This window comes from Periplaneta americana, chromosome 16 (assembly GCF_040183065.1).
Source record: "Periplaneta americana isolate PAMFEO1 chromosome 16, P.americana_PAMFEO1_priV1, whole genome shotgun sequence".
Lineage (NCBI taxonomy): Eukaryota > Metazoa > Arthropoda > Insecta > Blattodea > Blattidae > Periplaneta > Periplaneta americana.
In genome coordinates this window covers 161,217,179-161,244,938 of record NC_091132.1, presented here as the reverse complement: position 1 = coordinate 161,244,938, position 27,760 = coordinate 161,217,179, and the positions used below count along the sequence as shown (strand labels likewise).

Below are 27,760 nucleotides of genomic sequence, written 5' to 3'. Positions count from 1 at the left end.
TTTCTCCTGGCCGTCCCCACACCCATAAACGACCATCACAACGTGTAAGACGATACCTGGATTCATCCGAGAAGAGCTCAGACTGCCAATCCGCACGGTTTTCAGCAAACGTAAGTCTTGCTACGTGATGCTCATTTGTCAAACGCTGTTTTTAACAGGCTTTTTTGGAAGAATATTGTTTTTCCTTAATCTGTTCCTTACCGTTTGGTCTGAAACCCGGATTCCGGAATCCATATAGAGGTCATTCTGCAGATCTCTTGCAGTTATTTTACTCTGTCGAAGAGCTGATAGGACAATGTATCTGTCGTCCTGAGGCTTGTTTTACATTTACAGTCCTGGCCAGGTCTTCTACAATACTGACTTGTCTCTCTGTGCCTGTAACGTAACCTGGACACCACGGAAGGAGAAACCTCAAGCTCTCTAGCCATTTGTCTCAGTGATTGACCTTGTCGTAAAAGAAGTAGAGCTTGATATACTTCAAACTCATTTAAATGCCTCATTTTGTCAGAGACTTTAATGACCAAGGGAGTAATCATCTTTCGTCACTATGGCAACGTCAGAAAGCTTACCAATTAGAAGTTGTTAGTGACGTCCACAATCAAATTTTTCTCCATATTTGTTATTTAAGGTAATTACTCTGTATTTAGGCCATGGAATTTTAAAATTTGTATCCCTAGATTAAATTAATGTTCCAAATTACATATTATCCAATTTTCAGCATCACAGCTTCGAAAAACAATAACTTATTCAATTCATTACAAGTGTTCCTCTTACTGTTTCGTGCAGTGTAGTTCGTAGTCTTATAGCACAAAGCATAAATGGTTATGAAAGAATACAAATAGGAAATAACATCATAAATATATAAACTTATGGTTACTTTATTAACCCTAATCTGCCTGGTTTTCTGACATGTGGCAATTTTTGTAATTCCTTCAACATTTGTTCAAACTTACGTCCTTATTATGGAATTAAACTCAATTTTGTTTAAAATCATCTACTTTCAAAGCTAAGGGGTGGTACCATACGGTAACGCTAGGCAGATACGGGTGCAAAATTTCTTTTCTTCAGATTTCATCATTTTAAGTCTTATTTATTGGAATGACAGAAAAACTTCACTATATCATTCACTATCTTTTATTATTTTATTTCTTGTATGATAATAACAGGGCACTGGAGCTAGCTTTTACAAATAGCAAGGGTTTGCACCTCAATGCTCCTTGTTTTAGTTGCACTTCCTAAGATTTTACATATCATTTTTCAAAACATTTTACATAGAGTCCCACTTCACTCGTAATGCATTGTGTGAGTATATGAGGACAGCCAGCCAGTTGGCCAGCCAGTCCTCGCAGGTTATCAAAGTGCGTACAGTCGGAAGGGTTGGCTCTTTATATCATGTGGTAAGTTGTTGAGCATATCAACGAGAGGTGTTGCACATTTTCCATAATCAAATTCAAAGTGATCATTTGCACTTACACTCTTCCCTTGGCATATTTCAAAAGATATCAGATATGCCCATAAGCAATGTTTAGGCACCACAATTGAAGCGGAACCTTTCCCCTGATGAAATGTTTGCAGGATGACGTCTATAGGGAATCATACATTCATCAAAATTCATACATTATGCCAGAATGTAATTTTTCATAAATCTCTCCTTCATCAGATTTATCAGAGGTCGGAGTTTTCACATTTTGTCTTGCCGATCTAAAATTTGGTATTATCAGCATAATGGACAAATCGCACGATATTTGAAATCGATCTCACCACATGCAATTGTAAACTAATACATTGCGTGTCCAGAGCATTTTACTAGTAGCATCTTCTGCCAGGTACAAAACTATAGCCATTGAAGAGAAGAATTCCGATTAAGGATTTCATTTCTTCACCTGTTATTTGTAAACCGTGTACATTTAAAAATAAAGCATAACACTGGTTTTCTGTTACAAAAGAAAATCAATAACATTACAGTCAAAGAATACTTCAAATAATTCCGTAGGCTATTCCTCTATAAAATGTGTAGTCAACTACAGGAAAAATGCTACTGTTAGAAGGGAGATGTTCATCATGTATCTATGAAGTTGGTTTTCGTGTGAGTTTGTTTCCTTCTTGATTACGCTTTCTTTCTGTATTTTGTGAGCACAGAATTGAACTACTTGTCCTCATCTCATCTTCATTCTTAGATTCAAACCTTTTTCGATTCTTCAAAGTAAAAGTTTTTTTTGTGTTTTCTTATTTCTTCTAACATTCTATATTTGTCACATCACTATCTTCATCACAGTTAGATAAATCATATGCCTTTCACCGTAATAAAATTGATTTCCAAAGAGATTATCAGGTAAACCGCCTGTACCTTCCTCTCTATAATCTTCATCAGAATTCACTGTGGCGTCTCGTGGTTCAATATAGATAGTACTTAGATTATTATACTGTCATCCTCTATGATTCTTACAGCTTCAGTAAGTGCTATGTCCCAGGAACCATAATAAATTATCAATATGAATGCTATAAAGAGAAAAAATCGATTCCTTACAAAATGCTACGGCATCTGCCTAGTAGTACCATACTGTACCAGACTAACTCTACGTCATATATATTTGGCAGTTCATATATTAATAGTGAAAACATGAATTGAATGCTTTACTATAAGCCTTTTCCAATATATGAAATCAGAATTTATTCAAAATTATAATTCTAATTGAATGTATTCAAATATTTACTTCAAACAGATACTAAAATTGAGTGATTCAAGAAAATGTGTATAATTACCGAACGCCACTACGCACACCAAGCCAAATAACTTCAAAATATTATTTTCCTAACAAGAACTGGGATGGCAGTGAGTAAATTAAACAATGAGAAATAGTGAAAATAATCATTGTTGCCAACACAGTGACTGGAAACTACTGTATGTACCTGTGGTACCATACGGTACCTCTAGGCAGATTCGGGTTAACATTTTGACAAGTACACCGCATACAAATGCGTTCTATGACACACAATAAACCATTAACGGAAACGACAATGTGCATAATTGAACAATGGTGTTCTTTCATGAATAGGAGCTTGCTGACGTAAGCAAAGGGTCATTAATTAATATAGTGTACTAAACAAGGACAGGTATTTCACTGCAAAACCAGGTTTCTCTAAACTTTCCCATGTACTGCCCACTTTTTTCTCTCTTGCTATGATCCGTATATCTTAATGTATTCTATCACCTGATATATTCTTCCGCCCCAAACTCTACTTCATTCACCATTCCTTACAGTAGCCAGTTTATTCTCAGCGAGTGACCCAACCTTATCCTTTTCCCCTTCCTCTAGGGTACCCAGACATATTGCAAAAAAATACGGGACACTTATCAGTTACCACTGAGTAAGTTTAGTATGCGCACCCATTAAATATGCCAATCTCTCAAAGTAAAGTTTACTACACAAACACTTTCTTAACTAAGGGTAAGTAAATAAATAGTAAACAAAATTGTTTAGGAACAAATCTGCATTATTTTAAGCTTCTTTATGTAAGTTGCCTTCAAATTTCTTTTACAAAGTTATTACAGAAATAGCTACAAAATACTCTACTCAAACCACAATATTCTTATAAATCAATCCGGATTTTCCATTTTCAGCACCAACAAATTATTTCGTATTTTAATTGTTGTTCGGGTCAACGTATCAACTCTCATTGTAAAGGAACTCTAGTGTCTACATATTACAGTTAATGACGGATTTATTATTTCATCGCTCCAATTTATTTTATTTCAGTGCATAATGTACCTAGATGTATTAATTGTATGTGTTATATTTCTGATGTGTCGAATGCTAGCTGGTGCGATGTCAGTGACAAATCCTGGAAGAAAGGATAATTTCACGCTCAAACTGGTTTGAAGCCATTGAAATCAGTCCTGCTACATCAAAGGTACCGACACGAAGTGTCCATACTGTATAATTATCTATACGCTGACATCCCTTAGTAACATCTCCTCTTCTGCTAACAATGCCATATCAGCAAATCTCATGAACTTTATTCTTATTCCTCTTACTGCCAGTCCTCCCATGTTCTGAAAAGAGTTCTTCAAACACAGGTTAAACTAATACAAAATGTTTACACAGAATTTCATACGAAGTCAATTCTAGTAGTAATCTGGTTAGATACATGCAGCATAATACTCAAAGTGATTCTACACAATTTCTGAGTTAGTTAGACACGATGGATGAGTATGCACCTTTCCTGCAATATATACGAGAAAATAGATTTATGAGAAAAGAGTAAATGAACTTTCACGTTCTTTGCACAATGTAGTTTAACAATATTTCTGTTCTCGTTGTTTTCTTTCCTGGTTTATTGTGGACCTAACAGTTTTATCTTACAGGACAAAGAAAACACACATTGCACAAAACATCGGATTACCAAACATTTTCATCAGTATATTTGAAAAAATATTTAAAAAAAAAAACAAAAAACACGTTTTTACAAATAGGCCTATCAGACATGAAAGGTTCCTTGCCTATAGTTGTTAATGGCTTTTAAGAGTACCCGACCGCCAAAAACATTTACCACAAAAATCATATTACGCAAGGTTCTTACCAATAGATTGTAGTACATAAATACTTAAACTAACCGCACCAGCGAAACAATTGCCGGCCGTAACATTTCCAAGGTTTCTCGGCTGTGTGCGAGAGTTGACGGCTTTTAAGACTACAACACATAAAAAAAATCACACAAAATCAACATTGCATTTCAAGGATATCTTACTAATGTGTCTCCTCTTAGGGAAACATGTACCACAAACATAACATTTGAAAGGTTTCTCGCCTGTGTGCCGGCGCAGATGTACCTTTAGGCTACTTGACACATAGAAAGCTTTACCACAAACACCATATTTGAAACGTTTCTACCCAGTATGCAGACGTTTATGCATTTTTAGACGAGCAGACTGCGAGAAAAATTTACCACAAAAATCACATTTGAACGGTTTCTCGCCAGAGTGCACACGTGCATGGGATTTTAGGTTACCCAACTGCGAGAAAGACTTACCACAAACACAATTGAAAGGTTTCTCGCCAGAATGCACACGTTCATGGCCTTTAAGACATCTCGATTCCGAGAAACACTTACCACAAACATCACATTTGAAAGGTTTCTCGCCAGAGTGGGCACGTTGATGGCGTTTGAAGGCACTCGACCGCGGAAAACATTTACTACATACTTCACACTTAAAAGGTTTCTCGGCAGAGTGCACACGCTTATGGGATTTTAGGTTACCCAACTGCGAGAAAGACTGACCACAAACATCACATTTAAAAGGTTTCTCGCCAGAGTGCACACATTCGTGGCCTTTAAGGCCACCCGAGTGCGAGAAACGCTTACCACAAACATCACATTTGAAAGGTTTCTCGGCAGAGTGGACATGTTTATGACGTTTTAGGACACTGGACCGCGAAAAACACTTCCCACAAACATCACATTTGAAAGGTTTGTCGCCAGTATGCAGACGTTGATGAGTTTTTACATTATGCAGCTGTGAAAAGCACTTACCACAGAATTTACAATTGAAAGGCCTCTCTCCTGTATGCACGCGTATATGGCTTTTTAAACCACCCGACTCCAAGAAACACCTGCCACAAACATCACACTTGAAACGTTTCTCCCAGCTGTGCCGCCTTTCATGAGTTTTTAGACTTTTCGAGCTTGAAAAACATTGAGCACAAACTTCGCATTTGAAAGTTTTCTTGTCTACATCTATAGATGAATGACAGATTAGATTTTTTGCAGTCGAGGCACATATTTTAGGCAATTGTAATTCCAATTGCTTCTCATCTTCACGAGTTCGCACAGGTTTCCCCGAGGAACCCGTCTTCTTAGGAATCTCGTTCCCTTCAAGAGCAAGACTAGCCAATTCTGTTGATTCAGTCCTCTCATTCCTAGCTGCAATCCTGAAGTAAATATACTATCAGTCTATAAAATAGTCACAAGTATACATTCCATTATTGAATATTCAAATCAGAACAAAGCTATTTCATGAGGAGGTACATTACGATTAGAGATACATGCTCATAATGAAATTAAGAGTAATGGCGTAAGTATCAAACCTGACTAAAGAATTTGGACTTCATCTGTGCAATAAATTTCATAAGGATTACACTACGTTAGTCAACTCTCAGTTAGCTTTCATTTTTAATGAGCCTCTCTGTCCCGTCACCTGACTTTGCTTTACTCTTTTTCGACTCGAGCATGCTATTTTATTCGATTGTTCCGAAATTCGAGATTACACATGTGCTATAACCGTTTCAATCTTTTATTCTTGTGATGTCTAAAATCTTTACAGTTTCTAATTTTGTCACTTTGAAATTAGAGAAAATTGCAGTGGAACATTGCTGATTCCATTTCGCAGTAAGCGTCATCATGAGAAAATCTGATTGGTATTATCCCTAACTTGGTATTTATTGTCTTGCGAATGTTAACTAGTAACAATTCCATTCCTTTTTATATTTTGTGTAGAACTACTATCAATAGCACTACCTACAAACATTTGAAGTAAATTGGAATTATTTCTTCGCCATTTTGTCCAGTATGCAGTCTTTAGGAAGAAGTACATTAGAATCATTTACAGCGATGTCCAGCACTTTCCTCTAAACCAGCGATGTTATCAGTTCTATTGCATGCTGTTCTTCAATTTCGTTCCAGGACACCACGTGTTCAAACCTTACCACCCCTGATATCCTTCTCCTACTTGCAGTCTTATGCTAGATGTCATAGGGAAGTACAAATTTAATGCAATACATTATTCGACCTCATGCTAAAGAATAAAGAGCATTGAAGGTTTCATCACAATATCCTCAATTACTTCAATTTTTAATTCTTATTTTAAATAATAACGTAACAATTTGTTTTGGAAATAATATCAATGTTCGACAGTACGTATATTTGTAATCGTTCTTCCCTTCCATGAAACTTAACATATCTTAAGTTAAGAGTCAACTGACAGATAATAAATTATGTCCAGTTTTAAGGACTGCAGCTGCTAACGTAATATTACCTGGTATAGAGAATATTCTACTTAAAAATAATAGTTAAATCTGAAGCTTCTGCAGTAAGTGCTTCAAGTAATAAGAATGAACTCCTGTAATACAGGAAAATGTGTTTCAACATCGTAAGTACACATTGCATTTGCAACATATAATTAATGAAATAAAAGCTTAGGTAATAAATAATTTTCTTTGTTGTTCTGTTTGTGCATGTATTTACGTACCAGTATATTGGTCTTTCTTCCAGTGTTTCATGACGATATAATTAAACTACAATACATATTATTTTCGCTCTAGAAGAATGTAATATATGATTTAACATGAAGTACTGTTAATTTATAAAAAAAATAGTCATAAAATCATAACTGAAGCATTGGGCTGCATAATGGTCTATGTTACAATGTGCCAACTGTGCAAGAGAAACAAATATGTTACATCGTAATTCCGCTCATAAATTTACTATTCAACGGGAACATAGATTGTTATTCCATGAATATATTTTGTACACTAAGCAAGGTACACGAATGTATGTTACTGATGGACATATTACACATCGCAGAAGTTTAACAATAGATTTAACTCCACAAAAATGCTACTGGGGAATACAGACAATAAACAGTTTTATACAGTCACAATATTACGAAACAAACTAAATCAATAAAAAGGTTAAAGTATGAACAATTCGATTATGACATAGAGTTTTAAATGTTATATATTAATATGAATTAACACCATGTAATTTATTAAATTTATACTCAATATCATATTATGAATAAACATACAATATTGATCAAATAATAGCAGCGATAATAGAAAATAACTGCAGTATTGCACTCTAGGGACACCATTAAATTAATGAAAGTTGTAACAATAAGAATAAAGAAAATTAAATACGACAGTTACTGCTAGATGGGGCCGAAACAGGTCTACAGAGGCCTAATTCGTGAAGGATGATGATGATGAAATACGACAGTTGGGAAACTGTTAGGAGATGGAATTTGAATCCCTGTCCCGAATATTCAGTATCCATCCCAACAGATGGCGAGACTAACACTAGGTAAAATGTAAATTAAAATACAAGTAATAAAATACTGCAAAATAACAGAGAGGAAATTCCATTAGTTTGGGGATCTTTCCCAGTATCTTGCGACTTTGTCTTCCTTGTATACTCAACACCACTTTGTCTCAGAGACTTTTATGTCACACACAAAAAAAAAAATTGTTTTATTTAACGACGCTCGCATCTTCCGAGGTTATATCACCGTCGACAGTGTCCCGCAGAGTTCTTTTACATGCCAGTAAAAATAGGGACATCAGCCTGTTGCATGTAAGCACACTTAAATGCCATCGACCTGGCCCGGGATCGAACCCGCAACCTCGGGGATTGAAGGCAACTTCTGTACCAACTACGCCCACCAGGCCGATTTTGGCGACACATTTTCCACTTACTAATATTAATTTGGCTGGATCCTTTTCATTCATTTAGATTTATTTAGCTGGTCAATATCTACCGTAGAAATCATCACTGTCTTTCCGTCGTCCATTTTACGTGATAGATCAACCGATACCTGATACACAGATTTCAAGTACCCAGTATTCGTAAAGAGAACAAACTCCCATACAGTAACTCCCAATATGATGTAAACAGCTCGATACGCTAGAAGTTACTAGTGACATAGACTGTTGTTCCAACCAAGACATTCATGGTTGTAACTCGTGTAGAAGCGCCTCTGATAAAGATATTGGAAAACAATTTTTGTGACAGCTGTGTAAGACTATACAGAGCATTATACCATTAAAATCTCGATTTTTTTAAATTGTAACATAGACCGTTGTTCGGCTGAATGCTTCAATTTTATATCACACATATTTCCATTTTTAAATAATGTCCGTGTCTTACTTGTCTGTCTTCTGTAGAATTTTTCTAAATTCATTACAGTTTTTAACTGCTCATTATTATTGTGCATGACGTATCTCAGGTACTAATAATATAAATTGTTTCTTTTATATGATTGTGATGTCACTACAACTACAATACTTCACTTACAGTAAAACTTTCGTGCTTGAGAGTTGAGTAGACATGCAGTCTTTTACAGAGAAGCATGCAGCTATCTTGTAACTTGAAAATCATAAGTTGCTATGCTCATTTCGTGAAATCACTATTCTAAACTCAGTATGTGTGCGAAACACTGGACAGCACGGGAGTTAATGGCATTATTGCTAGGAACTCTGCATTAAAAACAACACCAAAAAGTTTCTTGTGTGAGAGGGATAGAAGGGCTAGGTCTACGCAGTGGAATGAGAAACCGTGGCCAAACAGAAAGAAATCAGAACCTGGTGAAACATTGTTGAAGAACCACTGTATGTATCATTGTAGTTGTAATTCTGGTTGTGTGAAAGTGAAAGACCGATGCCCTTAACTGCACCACGATGCATGAACGAACGATCAATCAGATAAATAAATGAATAAATAAGTAAAACACGCAAATTAATATTACATAATGGCTTCCTAAACGTGATGAGCAGATCACAGAAAAACTCTTCGAATGAACTCAATTTGGCAGTATATAATTTCCTTGGGAATTACAAAGACTTCAATTATAAAGAAACTGTAGAAATTCAGTTGAAGAGTTTCAATTCCCTAGGCTGCAATATGAGTGTATGCTTGTCCATCTAAATTATTTTGTTGAAAATTTAAGGACTTTTAATGAAATATATGAAGAAAGGTTTGAACAGTACTTATGGAAACCAGACATAAATCGAAGTGCAGTGTGAATGTGATGACTGATTATTGCTGGATGATTCAGACAGACAGTTCTTCTGAAGCTGCTTCTGGACAGTCAAGCTAACGGACACTTCAAACACAATCAACTCTCTACGTGAAGACTAGCACACCACACTCACCTTTCGGCGAAAACCCCGTTGTCTTCTGCCGTCAATTCCACCCTTGGATCCTCATTGAAGTCACAGTGCACTTCCTACAAATACAGAGCAAATAAAACAAAAAGATAGCTCATTTTACATTAACAACAGCACATTGATTATAGATGCCAAACAACTACATTTAAGTCGCAATAGACCTAGTAGAATTTTAGCCAATAAAAGACAAATCTAGGGGAAGATATTTCATGGCGCACAGCTTTTCGTTGTAGAACGGCGTGTTTCAACGTGTGGCACACTAAAGGTGTACCAGTAGTTTAAAATGCTGTGGCACATTCATACAATCTGTTGTTAAAAAGCAGGAGGGGAATTTCGAGGTTTTTAGGAAGAAATGAAATACTATAAAATACTAATCAATGAGGTATATCTGTAAGCAATAAAATACTGAATATAACATTTTCAAATTTAAATGAATTTTATTTTATTTTTTTAAATTGGATTATTTTACGACGCTGTATCAACATGTCAGGATATTTAGCGTCTGAATGACATGAAAGTGACAATGCAGGTGAAATGAGTCCAGAGTCCAGCACAAAAAGTTACCCAGCATTTGATCGTTTTGGGTTGAGGGAAAACCCAGGAAAAAAACCTCAACCAGGTAACTTTCCCCGACCGGGATTCGAACCCGCGCCACCTGGTTTCGAGACCAGACGCGCTGACCGTTACTCCACAGGAGCGGACTGAATTTTATTATTTATGAGTCAACAAATTGAGGGATGTTAATATGATCAATGGAAAAAAAGGCAAATGTTGCAAAAGACGTTGAGAAGAGAAACAAAATACAAGATAAACACTGAAAGAACACAGTGCATTCCTTGTTCTGCACTCACCCCAGGTTCATGTTTCAACACTGGGAACGAATTTGGCACCGGATCTTCTTCAAATTTTATCTCAAATGTGAGATCTTGGGTCTGGTCCTCATATTCCTCCTTTATACTAGTCACATGCTGATCCCCAAGATTTCGTTCCTGCGGTACACAGAGTTATCTTAGATGAACAATTTATCACAGGATGTTAGAACACGACCTATATTGTTATAAGCTGCTCCCTATGTGTTCATATGCCTCAGCATGATCACAACCTATAGCACGTGCCTTACACTATGACGAATAGGATCAGGATTCATATCAAAATGTGCATAATCCATTAAAAAAAACATTTTTCAAGTGTAGTTTCAATAAATTAAGAGTTTTTACTTGATTTATTTAACGACGCTGCAACATCCACTAGATTATTTAGCATCGATGGGATTGGTGATAGCAAGATGTTATTCGGCGACATGAGGCCGAGGATTCGCCACAGATTACGTACCATTCATATAATGGTTCGGGAAAACCTCGGAAAAACCTAACCAGGGAATCAACACAAGCGTGAATCGAACCCGTGACCGAGCGCAAGTCGGGATTGGCAGACAACAACCTAGCCGACTGACCCACCGGAGTGGCCTCAATTACAGTGCTAAGGCCAGTAGGCCTTCTTTTCCGCCGAGCTAGACTCTAAATCAAATGGAATACAATTGCTGGTAATTTCCTAGAAGACGGGCAAAATCCAACATGGCTGACGAAAACTACAAAAACGTTATGCCAACTATGAAGTTCAAATGTCACCAATCATCACAAAAACAATGAAAAATCAAATATATATCTATATTTTTAAAGAGGAAAAAGCCCTCCTAAAAAATTAAAATGTAATTAATTTTTCACATTTGATTTTTTTGGCGTTTGGTGGCATTCGAACTTCATAGTTGGCAGTAATTTTCTGGCAGTTTTCGTCCGCACTTTACCCCCAAAAATCACTGAAACACAAAACAAATCATAATTCATCACCTTATCAAATAAAATTCTTTTCTCATTGACGTCAATTCTCATTGAAGTCATCAACGACAACCACTTCACTTCAAGTATATGACACAGGCTTTAAGGCAATTTAAACAAACTATGCAGGCAACAAAGAACTAAACCAACACTTTGTCGTACAGTCAACTTCGCATAAATAAATCATGTGTTTACACTAAATGAAATTCTCTTCGAACACTTATTACACCTTAACTTATACAGAATATTCAGTAAATAATTCCTTTAAACCATATAAAAAAAAACAGTTTTCTCCTCAACATTCAACACAATTCTTATTCAACAGCGAAAGAACTAAACCAAAATCGACACAAAATTTAATACTTTGTTCTAAGTTCACACATCATCTTTCACAATATCATAAAATGACAAACTTTCAACAGTTTCAGCCATCAGACATAATATAACCACCACTCACGTCAAACAACCAAGAACAACTGTCAACGTCATTGTCCATTCAAAATTAATGAAAATTCTAGAAAAAGTGACGACTATTACCAATCAAATCGAAAGAAAATCATAAAATGACAAACTTTCAGTAGCTTTAGCCATCAGACACGACATAACACCACTCACGTCAAACAACCAAGAACAACTGACACCGTCATTATCCATTCAAAATTCTAGAACAAATGACAACTATAACCAATCAAATTAAAAGAAAATCACGGCGACACCTAGTATAAAAACCTAGAACTAACATATAAAAGTCACTAAAATTTAACTATGAAGTAAAAAAAAGTTGGTAATGCTTACTACATTCAACCAAGTGCCCATCTTCTATGAAATTACACAATTGCTTAATAGTGAGTGTCACATAATAACAGTTCCTGAACAACAAATATTGCCGTCTTGTCAGTGATGCCAACAGTTACCAGATATCACACGATACTATGTACTAAATGAATTATTACCTTACCGCACTTTATGTTGGAAGGTAATTCTAAATAATTCAATAATTCGCAACATATTTTCATAAGAAAATTATACGGGAAAAGGGATCAACATGTCAATTATTTTGTCTGGCAATACGAAATTCATTGGTTTGACTAAAGAATTGACTGCCAAGACCTAACCTAAAAATTTATTTTGTTTGACCACATGAAATTATTAGTATTAATTCCGAAAACTTACATGACCATAGTCTTGAATTGTAACCAATACGGAATACACAAAATAACTATTAAATTATGTATTTAATATAAATACTCATATTAATTAATTATTAATATGTTCAAATTTCACTAGCTTCCAGTAACCGGCTCAGAAATCCAGTACAATTTTTATTTCATGGCACTCTAGTAGCGACAAATATTAGGTTTGTTCGCACAGCAAGTTTGTGATGGTTTGAGAACTGTTTTCAAACTGTCTCATCTTCACCTAATGCGCATGATCGGTTTGAAAACCAATTTCAAACCCATCCGTGGTTTCAGCTGTACGAACGCATTTCAAACTGGTTGGAATCACTGCCGCCTAGATAAGTGTTTGAACTTACAACAGCAATATCAAGGCAGAAATAATGTAAACAGCTGTCCAACACCAAGAATTTATCAAGAAATCGTATAAACTTTAACCTATGTCGGTTGCTTTGTATTTTATGACAGAGTTTTTATGCTCCGTAAAGACATTGTCAGTTATTCTGAATTACGAAGCCAATATACTGTTTAAGTATTGTGTACTGATAGTAACTACAAACTCCATGTATTTCCATTTCCGAAAGACGAATATTTGAAAATGAAGTGTTTGAGGTATAAACGGAACATTTCACCCTTACTAAATATTCACTAGTAAGGCTTTATGTTGACTGTGTGTAATATTTAACTTTTTTAATTTTATTTTTCTTTATCTTATTTCAAGTGTATTCTGAATGATTCTAACCACATTCGCGAAAATATTTGATTTCGGCAGCTTACACAAACCAGATTTACTTATCTAATTTATACGTGTGTGAACTCCACTTCCTAGCAAAAGATACGAGACTCCCAAAATACTGAAAGAACTGTATCAATGTACGGCCAAAGACAGAAAGACGTTTAAAAGAGTACCATTATCATGTCCAAAACTTCAGAAAGTGAGTATGTTATATAAATGTAACATGAACATTAATTGGACATGTCTCTAATTAAACTTATACTCTGTTATTCTTTATGGCAGTTTTATACAATTATTATTCTTTTATTTTAAGATGCTGTACCATCTTAAATGCCGGGGTGCCCAAAATATATGTCCAGGACTCAAGCAGTTGCTCGTGAGCTTCCCAAGGATCGACAGCTTCAATTGGAGAATAAAGCAATATGTCATTAGAAGAAAACCTGAAGATGCTTAATTCATGTAATAAAATTAAAGTGTTTTTAAAGTTCTCAGGAAATGAAAGGCAAATTAATAGTAGGCCTAATATTTGCTTGTTAAGTGACTGTAACCACGTCTGTGCCGTTTTGTTTAATGAAGAGCCTTTTCTTGAAGTGAATTGTTACGTCCAGATATAACTTGTATTTATAGGGAGTACGTTTACTAGACAAGATTGCTCTCCCTGTGAAAGTCAGTGAAATAATAGTGTTCAGAAAATAATTTTTATCTCTAATTCAAAACTTGGAAATACTGCCAACAAGGAAATTACAGTTTTGGATATGGTACGTGTGTCTTGTTTTCATTTCTTTGTGTAAAAGGATTGTGCCAAGTGATATAGGTATTCATGGGAGACAGTTTTACATCTCACTAGTATAGGCCTACATAACCTCACAGCAGGAATCTTTGGAGCAACAGGTAATGGCCTATACTAATGAATAATTACACAAAGAAAGGAAATGATTTAAAAAATGCCAGAACTATGCCCGAGTTTCAAAGAAACAGGACTATTTGAAATAGTATGTAAGTTTGATAATAATAATAATAATAATATAAATATACCGCTAGGTCTTGTAATTTGTAAATTATTGACTTCTAACTTCAGTTACTGAATTTATTTATTGAAAATGTTAGCAGTAAATTGTTCATTACAATGGAATTGGGTAAAAGCAATACGGTACATTGTTTTTTTAGCTTTTCTTGTTGTATTGTCCACTTTGTAAACATACAGTGTATGATATTCATTATGTCAGTTTATGTAAATATTTTTGTCTCAAAATGGTTCAACTAATTATAATACAGTGCATAATAATATATATTATATAAAATTACTTGAAGTAGTTTATTCAATTTCCATTTTTCCTCATAAATATTCCTATGCAACTAATTGAAGCAGCTGTCAACAGAATATTTGTAGGTGCAATTCAAATTATGAACCAGAAATTATTAGGCCTACTTTTTATCGTTGCTCATGATTTTCTATATTTTAAAATGTTACATGTTCAATATTGTTTGCATTCGAACGATTTTCTACAATTTCGCCAGACAAAAAATACGATAGTCTACTTTTGATGACACCACGTAAGTAGTTGATTTACTGTATAGGTGGTGTTGAAGTGGAGGGAAGATCGCGCCCATTTCAAAGCAGTAAAGGTTAAAATTTGTTCAGTAACTTCAAATTTCTCAATACGCCATAAAAATGGAAGGTAAGAAAGATATATTAATGATAGTGTTCTAAAAATATATTTGTTAATTCTCCGGAAGAACTACACTGAAAGAGGCACTGTTTTAATTTCTTTTCACTGCCTTTTGTGATTTGTTTAGTGCTAAACACGTGATTTTAGTGAGCAAAAAACAATTGGAGGACTATTGTGAAGGACTTGTCACCCAAATACCTACTGTTTTGCTCGCCTTTCGTTGTCATTGTTACTAATCAATATTTTGCTACATTTTTCACTGATTTATGTTACGTTAATTCCTCTAAACCAACATTCAAACCTCCAACTCATTCGTCACCTGTTTCCCGGGTTTTTATGCTATCTGCATCACCAGGTTTCATGCATTATTTCAACTTTTTCAGATAAGTTTATCGTTTATATTTTTATTTTTTACAATCTTTGTTCTTCAAATGTCTATTCATGAAAAAAACAGCACTTTTTGGTAATTTCTTCACTCTCAAAATCGCGACTTACACGTCCTTCACAATCCCCTGATTGGAAATTTACCATATTTTCAAAAATAAAATAATTCATATGTGATAACATGCTTTAATCTATTTCTTTATGTACAGAGTTGCAAGAATTTTTGGTTATGCAACAACCAACAGAGATAGTTCAGCATATATACTGGTCAGATAATGCTACAAAATCATTAATAGATTGTTACAAAATGTACAGGAAGAAAGTTGGATCATTAGAAGTAAGGAACATGAAAAGGATGTGGGAAATATTAGCTGTGAAAATAAACGAAATTCATAGAACAAATTTTACTGCAGGGCACTGCGAAAATAGATGGAGGGTATTGGAAAGGAATTACAAAAAAGTTGTGGACAACAACAAAAAGACTGGAAGGGGAAGAAAAAATTTTGAGTACCAAGAACAGTTTGATGAGATTTATGTCAATAAGAGGAATATTCATCCTGAATTGCTATTAGCAACAGATACTGTACAGGAAATGCCAATTTCATTTGAAATTTCTGAGCAGTTGGACATTGCTCAGGAACAGTCAACTTCCATTCCTTCTACCAGTAATGATAGGCCTATTGATAATAATTCTGAAGCAAATGTAACACAAAGTAGGCCTAAAAGAAGAAAGACTCAAACAAACTCTACACTGGAGCTTATGAGGAAGGACAGGAAGGACTACTACACTGAATTCTTAAAAATACAAAGGGAAAGGTTGGAATTTGAAAAGGAGAAGGCTAAAACAAGACAAAATAAAATTCAGGAAATGTTGGAAGTTGAAAAGGAGAAGGCTAAAGCAAGACAATATCAAAACGAGTTGCTTAGCGAAAGAAATGAGATTTTAAAGAAGTATTTGGAATACAAAATTGAGTTTCCAAATGATTTGTAATTTGCTGTGCCTCCTTGTTAGTTTGTATGATCACTTTTCTTACCATGCAAAGACAGTTATATTTAGGCTATGAACAAGTAGGAAGATAATAGTCACTCTTACAGTGCTTATAAATTCTGATACTTCTACTATTATTATTGATTTGTACGTATGAGTACCATAGTAGACTCTTGAATTTCTACAACTTAATATCTCAATTCATTAATATTGCTCACATTTCTCTCCTGTTGTTCTTAACTTCTGTACATAATCATTTTTATTGTAATACTATATACTACAATATATTCAATCTTTTAGTTAATTTTTCACTCTAACAACAATGTATCACTAAGCCTCAAGGCATTTACTCTATTTATTGTATCATGGTACTCTTTATCAATGGCAACCTGTAGTGGTTACAGGAAGAAATAAAATAAATAAATATGTATAAGATTAATGTGCAATATAACATTCTAACACTAACTGTAACAAAATGTTTAATGCACTTCCTGATCAATATTCACACTGCTACAAAATGAAACAAATAAACTTGTATAAAGAAATTAAATAATTAAACTAGAGTAGTGATACCAGTATATTAATATATATAACTTATTTATAAAATCAGTCATTAGTATGCAACAGAAAGGATAGATAAACGAATCCTTTTTCTAAATCAAAATGTACCTACAGTAGAATACAGAAAATAGTGATCTTGGATAGAGCTACCTGTACAGTTTATCTGAAGAAAATTTTTTTCTAACAAATACCTGTAAAGTTGCAGTTTAATAACTGAAATGGGGATATGAATAAAAGATTACGAAAGTTTTCACAACTGAAAACTTGTTATTAAGACAATGCTTCAACATTAAGAATGTAGAATATTTATTTTCGTCACTAGTGAAGCTTATACAATAAGAATCGTTAAAAATTTGAAAATTTTTTTATTGTCTCAATCGATAGAGTATACTTTTCTGTATGTATTTCCAAATTTTCAGATATAAATTTCAATTATTAGCGTCAATATTTTTTTTTTTTTCTGTGGTTATGCATTGACAAGGCAAGAGAAAGGGGCATGGTATAACCTCACAGTACCTCCATGTCCAAAAATTAGTTATTGTGGCATGAAAGTATTCAAAATCGCTGTGTGTGAAGCAGTGTTCACCTTCGATGATGGAGACAATAGTAAGATTGCAATACTCAATGAATTAGGTGTGAAAATACAATATTTCACAAAAAAATTAAGTTCTCGCTATACCTAACGGTTTAAATCAGCAGACATAAGGGCACGAGAATCGACATTGGAGGCCTGAAGGACTAGGAGAAGATTAAGAATGGTAGAACACACTCAGCATGTTGACAAGGAGGGTGTGACATATGCAGGAGGTTCTTTTAGCGCAGGATGTAAGTACAAGCATGTCCCAATTTTAGACCCATTGTCCCGATAATTACATTTTTCGATACATTATATATGAAATTGAAGCTAAAATCATGTAGAATAAGTGTGCAAAATTTAAAGAGAATACATTAAGTTGTAGTGAAGTTATTTAATATTTTGTAAAAAGTGCAACCGCTACTGTACGAAACCTCTTAACATTAAGAATGGAGAAAATTTATTCAGTCATACCAAAAAGGAGACTCTGTCTCACAGTTTAGTACTGTCCAAAAGACTTGCCCATCAGCAGACATGTATGAAGACTCTCACCTTCAGGTATGGGAACACAAGTTTGAATTACTAACATTTTTGGACCTCCCTAATAATAATAGGCCTATGTTTGTACATGGTTATTGCACCTTTTTAAAGGATGCTATCTTAAATATTACAATGACAAAAAAGAAAAAAATAATCTTGATGGAATGACTTACAAAAGATGTAATAATCCCAAGAAAACTAGTAAAATTGTCGAGCGAAGGAAAAATAAATTTAACTTAGAATTTGCTTAGTTCTATTATTATTTTCAGCGTAGAAAAATTGTTCGGCACATAATGTCTTCTTCTACTTATAGATGAAAATTTTAAATTAGAGAATATAATAGTGAAAGATATTGAAGTATTTAACGCTTGCAAGGGTATCAAAATTGTTAGGGGAGAGTCGGGTAGTATCGGACAGTGCGTTTCTTTCATCTACCACACGATGATAGTACCTGATTGACATGGTTACGTTTCTGTGATGTCGCATAGAGAAACGTAACCATGTCATTCAGGTACTACCATATGGTGGTAGATGAAAGAAACGCACTGTCCGATACTACCTGACTCTCCCCTACTGTTTACAAAACCATCTCTTATATTGCTACCTATATGCTTCAATGGGCCATTTTCCACCCTATTTAAGATGTGGTAAATCCATTCTCATTTACAAGAATGGTAGCACAAGTTCGTGTCCAGTCCTGGAGCGTTTATCGTACTGAATTGGAATTTAAATTTAACTAATCCTGCTCACTGTCCTGAGGTGAATGATACTCCTCGTTTCAAATAAGATGTCACATTGCAAACTTCTGTTTCAAAAACAACCTCACACTTTGCCAAAAATACTTTGAATTGTATTCTAATCATTATGCACCCACCTTACAAAAACTGAAGTAATTGTCATACAAGTAAAAAAACTTAATTTAGAGAACAGCAATCTTGGAGGTCAATACAATTAATTAATAGACACTGAATATGAAATATGAGATGAACCTTTTTTTTCTGTGGAGAAGAGGCTCGAAGGCTTACATTGCATCCTGAGGCTTATTGTGCTTACCACTCCTGTTCTGTAGATGACTTTGTTGCTGAATGGCCATGCTCTTGTAGGTATACAGCATGCTGCACCGTGAACTTAACCCATGTAATGATGATGATGATGATGACATATGAATTAATTATGCCAAAATGAATACAAGGTCCAACTGCGAAAGTTACCCAGCAATTTTGCTTCATTTTGTTGAGGGAAAACCTTGGAAAAACCCCAACCAGGATTTGGGCCCACCCATTTCACAGTCAGACATTACCCACAGCAGTGGATTATGGGATGAACTTACTAAATTATATTATATTATGAATGGGAGGCATGGAAAAAATTGATGGACTAACCTAGTCCCTATGACCTGCATTTACACAAAATTAATTTAATGAAGACAGGTTTGAATAATTTCAAGGAAAAATTGTTCCGGGACCGGGTCGATCCTGGGACCCTTCGCTTAGCACACGAATGCTCTACCGACTGACGGTGTCGTGTATAGTTCCTGGGGTAGCTCAGTCGGTAAGCGCTAAGCGAAGGTCCCGGGATCGATACCTGGCCCCGGAACAATTTTTCCTTGAAATTATTCAAACCTGCTTTACAGGGAGCTACTACCTGAAAGCCAGATTTGGTTAATGAAGACAGTTTATACAAACTAAAACCGTGTAAAGACACACATGTTAGGTAAACATACTTGGATAGCTTACCAACAATCATATATATGTCCAACACAGAAGCCAAATTGGTCATCAAAGGGTAAGCCTAGCTTAATGGCAAATAATCGCTTCAGAAACACAGTATTGCAAACAACAGAACAACCTTCTTGTAATCTAGCAAGAATTAGATCAGTACTGACTATTGTAGTTAATTGTATTAATTTAGGTATATCTAATGGACACAGGAAGTGAAAGTTTAAGTAATTATTTGTGAAAATGCTTTTTTAACATCTTAGTTTAAGTTAATTTTGTCAAAATATAACCTTAATCATTCACTGCATTGTAGCGATACAATAGCCATAATTTACAAAGGCAAAATATTAGCAACATAATTTCTCATTTCAATTCCGTTTCTGTCATTTCTGTTGCCATCATCGTCATCATCCTCAGCATAATTTTCTCCTTCATGTTCCTGTTCATGTCCATGGTCATTTTCATGATCAGGATCCTGAAGATGAAAATCATCAGTTAGTGCCATATTGTGAAGCACACAACAGGCTCTAATAAAGTGAACTACATCTGGTATACTTCTTAATTTTATATCGTACAGTTGCCTAAACTTCTGTTTCAAGAGACCAAAACAATGTTCGACTACATATCTGGATTTGGATAATTTTGTATTGAAATTTCTCTGTCTTCTAGTTAATTGTCCTCTGTCTGCAAAAGGTGTCAGTAGATTCCTTAAGCATGGGTAGACGCTGTCTCCCAGAATGTAATGATCCTGACATTTTTCTTGTAGGGTGTTTGCCAGTGGTGATACTCTGAAGACCCTACTGTCGTGGACAGACCCAGGAAAACCTACGAATATGTCCCTGATTCTTCTCTGATGGTCACATACAACTTGCAGTTGTATAGAATGGAAATGTTTCCTATTTAAATAAGAATCCGGGTCATTGGAGGGCTTGTCAATTTTGATATGGCTCCCATCAATAACACCAATAACTCCAGGAAAACCATTCTCTCTGAAGTTCCTTTCTATTTCATTTTTTTCTGCTGGAGTGGGCCAAGAAATTATATGTTGTGACAGGTTGCTTAGAAAATACGTAATTTTCCTGATAATTTTGAAGAGACTGCTTATAGAGATATCGAATCGATCAGCAACATCTCTGAATGAAGATGTCTGATGACCAGCAAACCACAAAAATATAATAATTTGCTGGAATGAGCCCAACTTTCCATGCCGTCCTGATTGGTAATGAAAATATTGTGATATTTCAAATTGTTGTGAGACACTCTCTGCTACATGGCGACTTACACGAAAATGCTCAACAAATTCGCTGTCATTGTACCTAGGTATAGTATGTTCAAAATAATTTTCATTTTTAGGCCTGTCTCTTTCCTCAAATAATTCCAGCAGACCTAACTCATCCCCACTGGATATATATTCCATATCGTTGTCACTAGAAGTGCTTGAATGGGACATCTGAAATAACAATTATAGGCCTAAATTAACTTCTCTTTAAAAACACTTCCGGAACATAATTTTATTACAATTAATCTGTATCAAGAGTATACTCATCATAATCACAAATTGTGGGTGTTGTTTTAAAAATGAACTAAAATAGAAACATTAACTTCGCCTATGATATATATTTTATAAATTAAATATAAACAGCTTTACATTACGTATCCAGACAATTAAATGTTACAGTTATTGAATAAAAAATAATAGTACGCTTATAAATTATGCTGTAAAGTTTTAAAATAATACGGACGCTTATCTATAGTATTACCTTCCTGAAAAATGGCAATTATACGAAACAACAGTACTAAAATACAATTTATTATTTATTTAGGGCATGTTCGTATAGGTTATGTATTCGTATAGGTTATGTTGTAAATAACATGAAGAAAACCAACGAGCTTTGTAGAAAACAATGGCAAAACTATCTTGATGCGCATGCGTCATCTATGATTTGAGATTAGTTTGCACTTGATTCGCAAATCAATTCTGCCTGTTAGGAATCGATTTGAAATCAGTCTGATGTGCTGTACGAACGTGTGACTATTAGTCAGAAACAGTTTGAGTTTGAAGTTTGCGCTGTGCGAACAGCAAAATCCATGTGCGCATGACCGGAATCGTTCAAACCAGTTTGGAACTGCTGTGCGAACAAACCTATTGTCGATATTTCTCCGTGTTGCCAACATATGAGTTACAAAATCACTACCATTTGTAGTATCTGTCAGTATCGAAATTGGAAACGAAGTTGGCGAAAGAAAATTCAACCTGCAAACTAGAAAATCACCCCAATCCACTATCGTTCGTAGTAAAGGGGGAAAAATGGTTAGGATTCACCCTTACGGTATGAAGCATTCGAACATTCTGGGCCATCGTTTCCCCAACCCCTTGTCTCTTTGGATACTTTGCCACATAGAGGCAAAATAACTTTTTTCATTACACGCACATAAGAGCTGATTGAGCCGGTATTGTTAGCAACGATAAGATGCGATCCAGCAGGCAGTGGTTTAAACCCATTCTTCAGTGTTTATCAAAGTAATTATTAGATCAGGAACAAGATAATAAAAAAAAAATGCTAACTTAAAAAGAAGTCTGTTCCTAGGCACAATTGTCTCTGTGTATATGAGATAATTCTGTTTTCAATAGCAGAAATAAATGTTTCATTATTATTATTATTATTATTATTATTATTATTATTATTATTATTATTATTATTATTTCAATTTTAAAATGAATCCCTACAGTTTAAGTTGTAAAAGTTATGGAAAAGTTCAAATATGTAATACGATCTAGACTGGTAATAGCTCTGACATACTTACAAATGCGTTACTGATATATGTGTATATTGGTAGAGAACCACATACATCATCTTCAGTTTTCACAACAGGAAAGCTAATAGGCTCTGGTGCGGTGTCTTCAACCTTTATCTCTGATTTGATATCGTAACTCTGGTCCACGCATTCTGTCTTCATGTCCGTCATTTGCAGATGAGATAAATTCCTTTCCTACAGGACAGAAAAACATCGTGAATAATTTTATTAGTTATTATGAAGATGACTTGAAGAGTTACAGCCGCCAAGCTGGTTGTACTTGACAGTCATTGCTAACGTGAATCATAATGTGCACGTCAGTAACAGAAGCAGATCTCAAATCAATGTAGTTTTAAGCCTTCCCACATATTTAATTAAAGTTAAAGTTTCACTATTCAATAAGTGGTAGCATGTACACTGATCAAGTGCGTTAGAAAATATGACTGTTGTAGGACATCAAAAAGCACTTGGCCTGAATACAATTATATCTTAGAAATAATAACGCAAAACAAAAGCTCTCTCACATGATATCCTATGTTCAACTAAGTTTCGGTGAAACGAGGATTGAGCGGATTCCGACGATTTTGCAATACAAAATGTTCGAATTATAAAGCGAATTTGATGGAATTTTTTGTGGAGATGCATTTTAAAACTTAAGCATTCTATTGGTAATTGTTACAAGTAAAATAACTGTAGAGATATGTGGCAAATTACCTGTGAAATGAAACGTCCAACGTAATGTGAGTGCAAACGTTCTGTTTTCTAGTCAGTGAAACGATTTTAGTCACATGAAACACACGATACGATGTAATGTGAAGAACGCTGAACTGCTATTAATTCAATACGCACTGAAAAACACTCCGCTGGAGCATATATTACTACAATAAACACATAAATTTCACAACTGAACTTTCTTTCGAAGCCCGCCATTATGATACACAATGACGTCCTTCAACTGCCAACGTAAAAAACAAAAAATCACTACTTCACGACAGCCACACTCAATCGCTTGCGTTTTCGATCAAATTCGTGCATGCACCGCTTTCCGGATCAATAAAGTTGAGGCTCTGATTCACAGTCAAATGACGGAAATTGTTAACATCCAGGCCTTCATATCCCTTCCAGCAGTCCGTCATTATTGTGGTTTGAGCGGCGACATGTTTCCGAATAACACCAAGAAAAGTATCTTTGTCCCTCTTATTATTCGGACAAATCTCCAATCGCACTTCCTTCGTCTCACGATCTATCATGCCCAAAACCCGAGAACCCTCCACAATACGACCACCAGCCTAAAATTTCCTACGTCCAATCTTGCATTCATCAATTTCTACTATATGATTCGGCCCTCCAATTCTAGGTTCGTTCTTCTAACGGCGATCCACATTGTCTGAAAGAAAATAACACTTATAGCAAATAAAAGCCTACAAAAACCTAAACTAACCTAACCTAACGCATCATAAAAGTCTAAACTAACCTAACCTATTTCACTAAACTCCAAAACTAACCTAACCTGTCAATAAAACCTAAACTATCCTAACCCAACATTGCACAGTTTCGTATATGCAAAGCATAACAAAAGCCTAAACTAACCTAACCCAACTTCTCAACAAAATCCTAAACAAACCCAACCTAACCTGCCACAGATTTGCCTACACAAAGCATAAAAAAGCTAAAACTATCTAACACATAACAAAAACCTAAAATAACCTAACTTAATCTAAACCCTAAACAAACCTAACCTAACCAAAACCCTAAACTAACTTAACCTAACCAAATTTCTAACCTAACCTAACATAAACAAACCTAACTAAAACCCTAAACTAACCTAACCAAAACCCTAAACTAACCTAACCTAACCAAAACCCTAAACTAACCTAACCTAACCAAAATCGCAACCTAACCTAATCTAAAGAAAACCCTAACCAACCTCACCTAACCTATCCTAAACCCTAAACTAACCTAACCCAACCAAAATCCTAAACTAACCTAACCTAACCAAATTTCTAACCTAACCTAACATAAACCTAACTAAAACCCTAAACTAACCTAACCAAAATCCTAAACTAACCTAACCTAACCAAAACCCTAAACTAACCTAACCAAAATCGTAACCTAATCTAAACTAACCTAACCTAAAGAAAACCCTAACATAACCTCACCTAACCTATCCTAACCAAAACCCTAAACTAACCTAACCTAACCAAAATCCTAAACTAACCTAACCTAACCTAATCAAAACCCTAAACTAACCTAACCTAACCTAAAACCCTAAACTAACCTAACCTAACCTAACCAAAGCCCTAAACTAACCTAACCTAACCTAACCAAAATTCTAACCCAACCTAACCTAACCTAACCAAAATCCAAAACTAACCTAACCTAACCTAAACCCTAAACTAACCTAACCTGTCACAGATAATTATGCTTCGTATCATAAAAGTCTAAACTAACCTAACCTGTCACTAAAATCCTAAACTAACCTAACCTGTCACTAAAATCCTAAACTAACCTACCTGTCACTAAATCCTAAACTAACCTAATACGTAACGCATCATAAAAACCTAAGATAACGTAACCTGTCACTAAAATCCTACACTAACCTTATCTAACCTAACCTAACCTAACAAAAACCCTAAATTAACCTAACCTAACCAAAACCCTAAACTAACCTAACCTGTCACAGATAATTATGCAATGCATTATAAAAGTCTAAACTAACCTAATATGTCACTTAAATCCTAAACTAACCTAACCTGTCACTAAAATCCTAAACTAACCTAACCTATCACTAAAATCCTAAACTAACCTAACCTGTCACTAAAATCCTAAACTAACCTAACCTATCACTAAAATCCTAAACTAACCTAACCTGTCACAAATAATTACGTAACGCACCATAAAAACCTAAGCTAACCTAACCTGTCAATAAAATCCTACACTAACCTTATCTATCCTAATATTATTTCAATGTACCGAAGTACATATGATATTTCCATGCAGATATTCTGCGTCATCATACGATACGTTCCATTACTCTTTCATCGTTATCTATCCTAAGCTAACCTGTCAGTAAAATCCTAAACTAACCTAACCTGTCAGTAAAATCCTAAATTAACCCAATCTGCCATAACAGTTCATTTTCTTACCTCTACACACTTCCCTCAAGTATGAAAACCAATCCGTGATCGTTGACTCCGCTACATCTGGTACATTCGTCTCATCGCACTCCCTTATTGTTTGGGAGTACGAAAACTCCCCACAAAGTGGACACTCCATATTTGCGGGAAGCAGACCTTTCTCCCGGCACCACTGTTGCGCTTCATTTTCACTATTAATAATGCTCAGCTTTCTAATATTAATACGATCACCTACTGCAGCCATTTCCACAACTACGAATTCCCGCTCGAACATTAGAAACTAGCGCGAAACATTCGTTATGTTATATCGATAGCTATGAATTTATACATTTTAAATACCCGCGTAACCATCCCGCTGCAATATTGCAAACTAGCGCGGAACGTTCGTAATGCCTCGTAAGTTATGTTGGTATGACATGTAAGATGGCTGGAAGTGCAGGAAGAGAATACGCTCAATCCTCGTTCAACCAATTATTGTAGCTCTCTATTAATCGATCATGATGCAGCGGTCATAGACACTAGATGAACTTCGTGTGAAAGGATCTTCCCATGAGAGGAGTAGAATCAACGCACACTTCATAAAGCCAGACCAATTCATGACGCCATATAAATCACAGCAACAGCAAGGAATTTATTCAATTGATTATAAAGTGTGAAATGTATGCTTTTCTCCACTGTTCGATAAACACACAAACAAGATACACAGTAAAGCTTTTCTATTTACCTCTGATGAAGCCTCATTCTCTTCTATTTTGTAATCCATTCCAGGCTATGATTCAAAACAGTAAGGCCAAACATGTGGATCAAACGGACCGTGACAGACGGGTTTATGCAACGAGCACGCTTCAATAGTCACCAATGAGCTCACTTTATAAACTGGACACACAATACTTGTAGAGAAATGCTGGAAAAACGTGGTGTCCCAACCATACTATTGGCACACCTGAGGCGTACCTTTCTCTCCTTGTAACGCGCATGGGAAATGGTGGTAAAAGTGCCGAACTCATATTGGAGGCTTTCCAATCTTTATGAATTTCTGACATAATTTTATATTAAACACTAATAATATACCACATTTACCTTCAAAATAACTAATTACTAACATCTAAACAAGTACAGTTAACCTTGGATGGTCATTAAACCTTTAAATGGCTTTTCCCAACAATCTTGCATTTTGGACTTGGTCACTTTTACCAAGAAACCGACAATATTTTAATTATATTACTTTAATTTTGCCGTTGTAATGTTGAAATACAGTGAAGCATACAGCTGTACCGTACGTAAGACTGAGTAAAAAAAGAAGTGACATATGGACTACTTTATTTTTCCAAAGAAGCCTGGAAATAAGAGACACAGAGACCCTAGGCAGTTAAGAGGCTAGGATTTATTTAATGCAATTGGAATTTCGAAAATAAACAAGCAAACTTAGAAATGAAGTAGACAAGTAGCAATTATTCTTTTTTATATTTATAATTGCAAGATTACTTCTAATTGAGGTACAGGTGTTGTGTGACCAGTTTATAAATTTGAGCTCATTGGTGACTACTGAAGAGTGATCGTTGCATAAACATTATATATATATATATATATATATATATATATATATATATATATATATATGTGTGTGTGTGTGTGTTGTTTGTTTTTACGTGTCCCGGCGTTTAGTTCGACTTTCAAGCGCTAGAGGTTAGTGTATTCGAGCATA

At 35.1% G+C, this 27,760-nt stretch overlaps 1 protein-coding gene and 1 long non-coding RNA gene across 2 annotated transcripts; one reads left to right on the top strand and one right to left on the bottom strand.

Annotated features, from left to right (window-relative positions):
• Positions 1-1,154: 1,154 nt before the first annotated feature.
• LOC138691633 (zinc finger protein 235-like) lies at positions 1,155-26,913 on the bottom strand. The gene is made up of 5 exons (XM_069813804.1): positions 26,780-26,913; positions 22,928-23,113; positions 10,793-10,930; positions 9,927-10,000; positions 1,155-5,930 (listed from the first exon to the last, which is right to left on the bottom strand). The coding sequence occupies exons 1-5, from the start codon at positions 26,816-26,818 to the stop codon at positions 4,889-4,891; spliced, it is 1,479 nt and encodes a 492-aa protein (XP_069669905.1). The 5' UTR covers positions 26,819-26,913; the 3' UTR covers positions 1,155-4,888.
• Positions 13,571-14,991, top strand: LOC138691630 (uncharacterized). Its single transcript, XR_011329930.1, has 2 exons — positions 13,571-13,886; positions 14,001-14,991. It is a non-coding gene; the product is annotated as an uncharacterized lncRNA (long non-coding RNA).
• Positions 26,914-27,760: the final 847 nt, after the last annotated feature.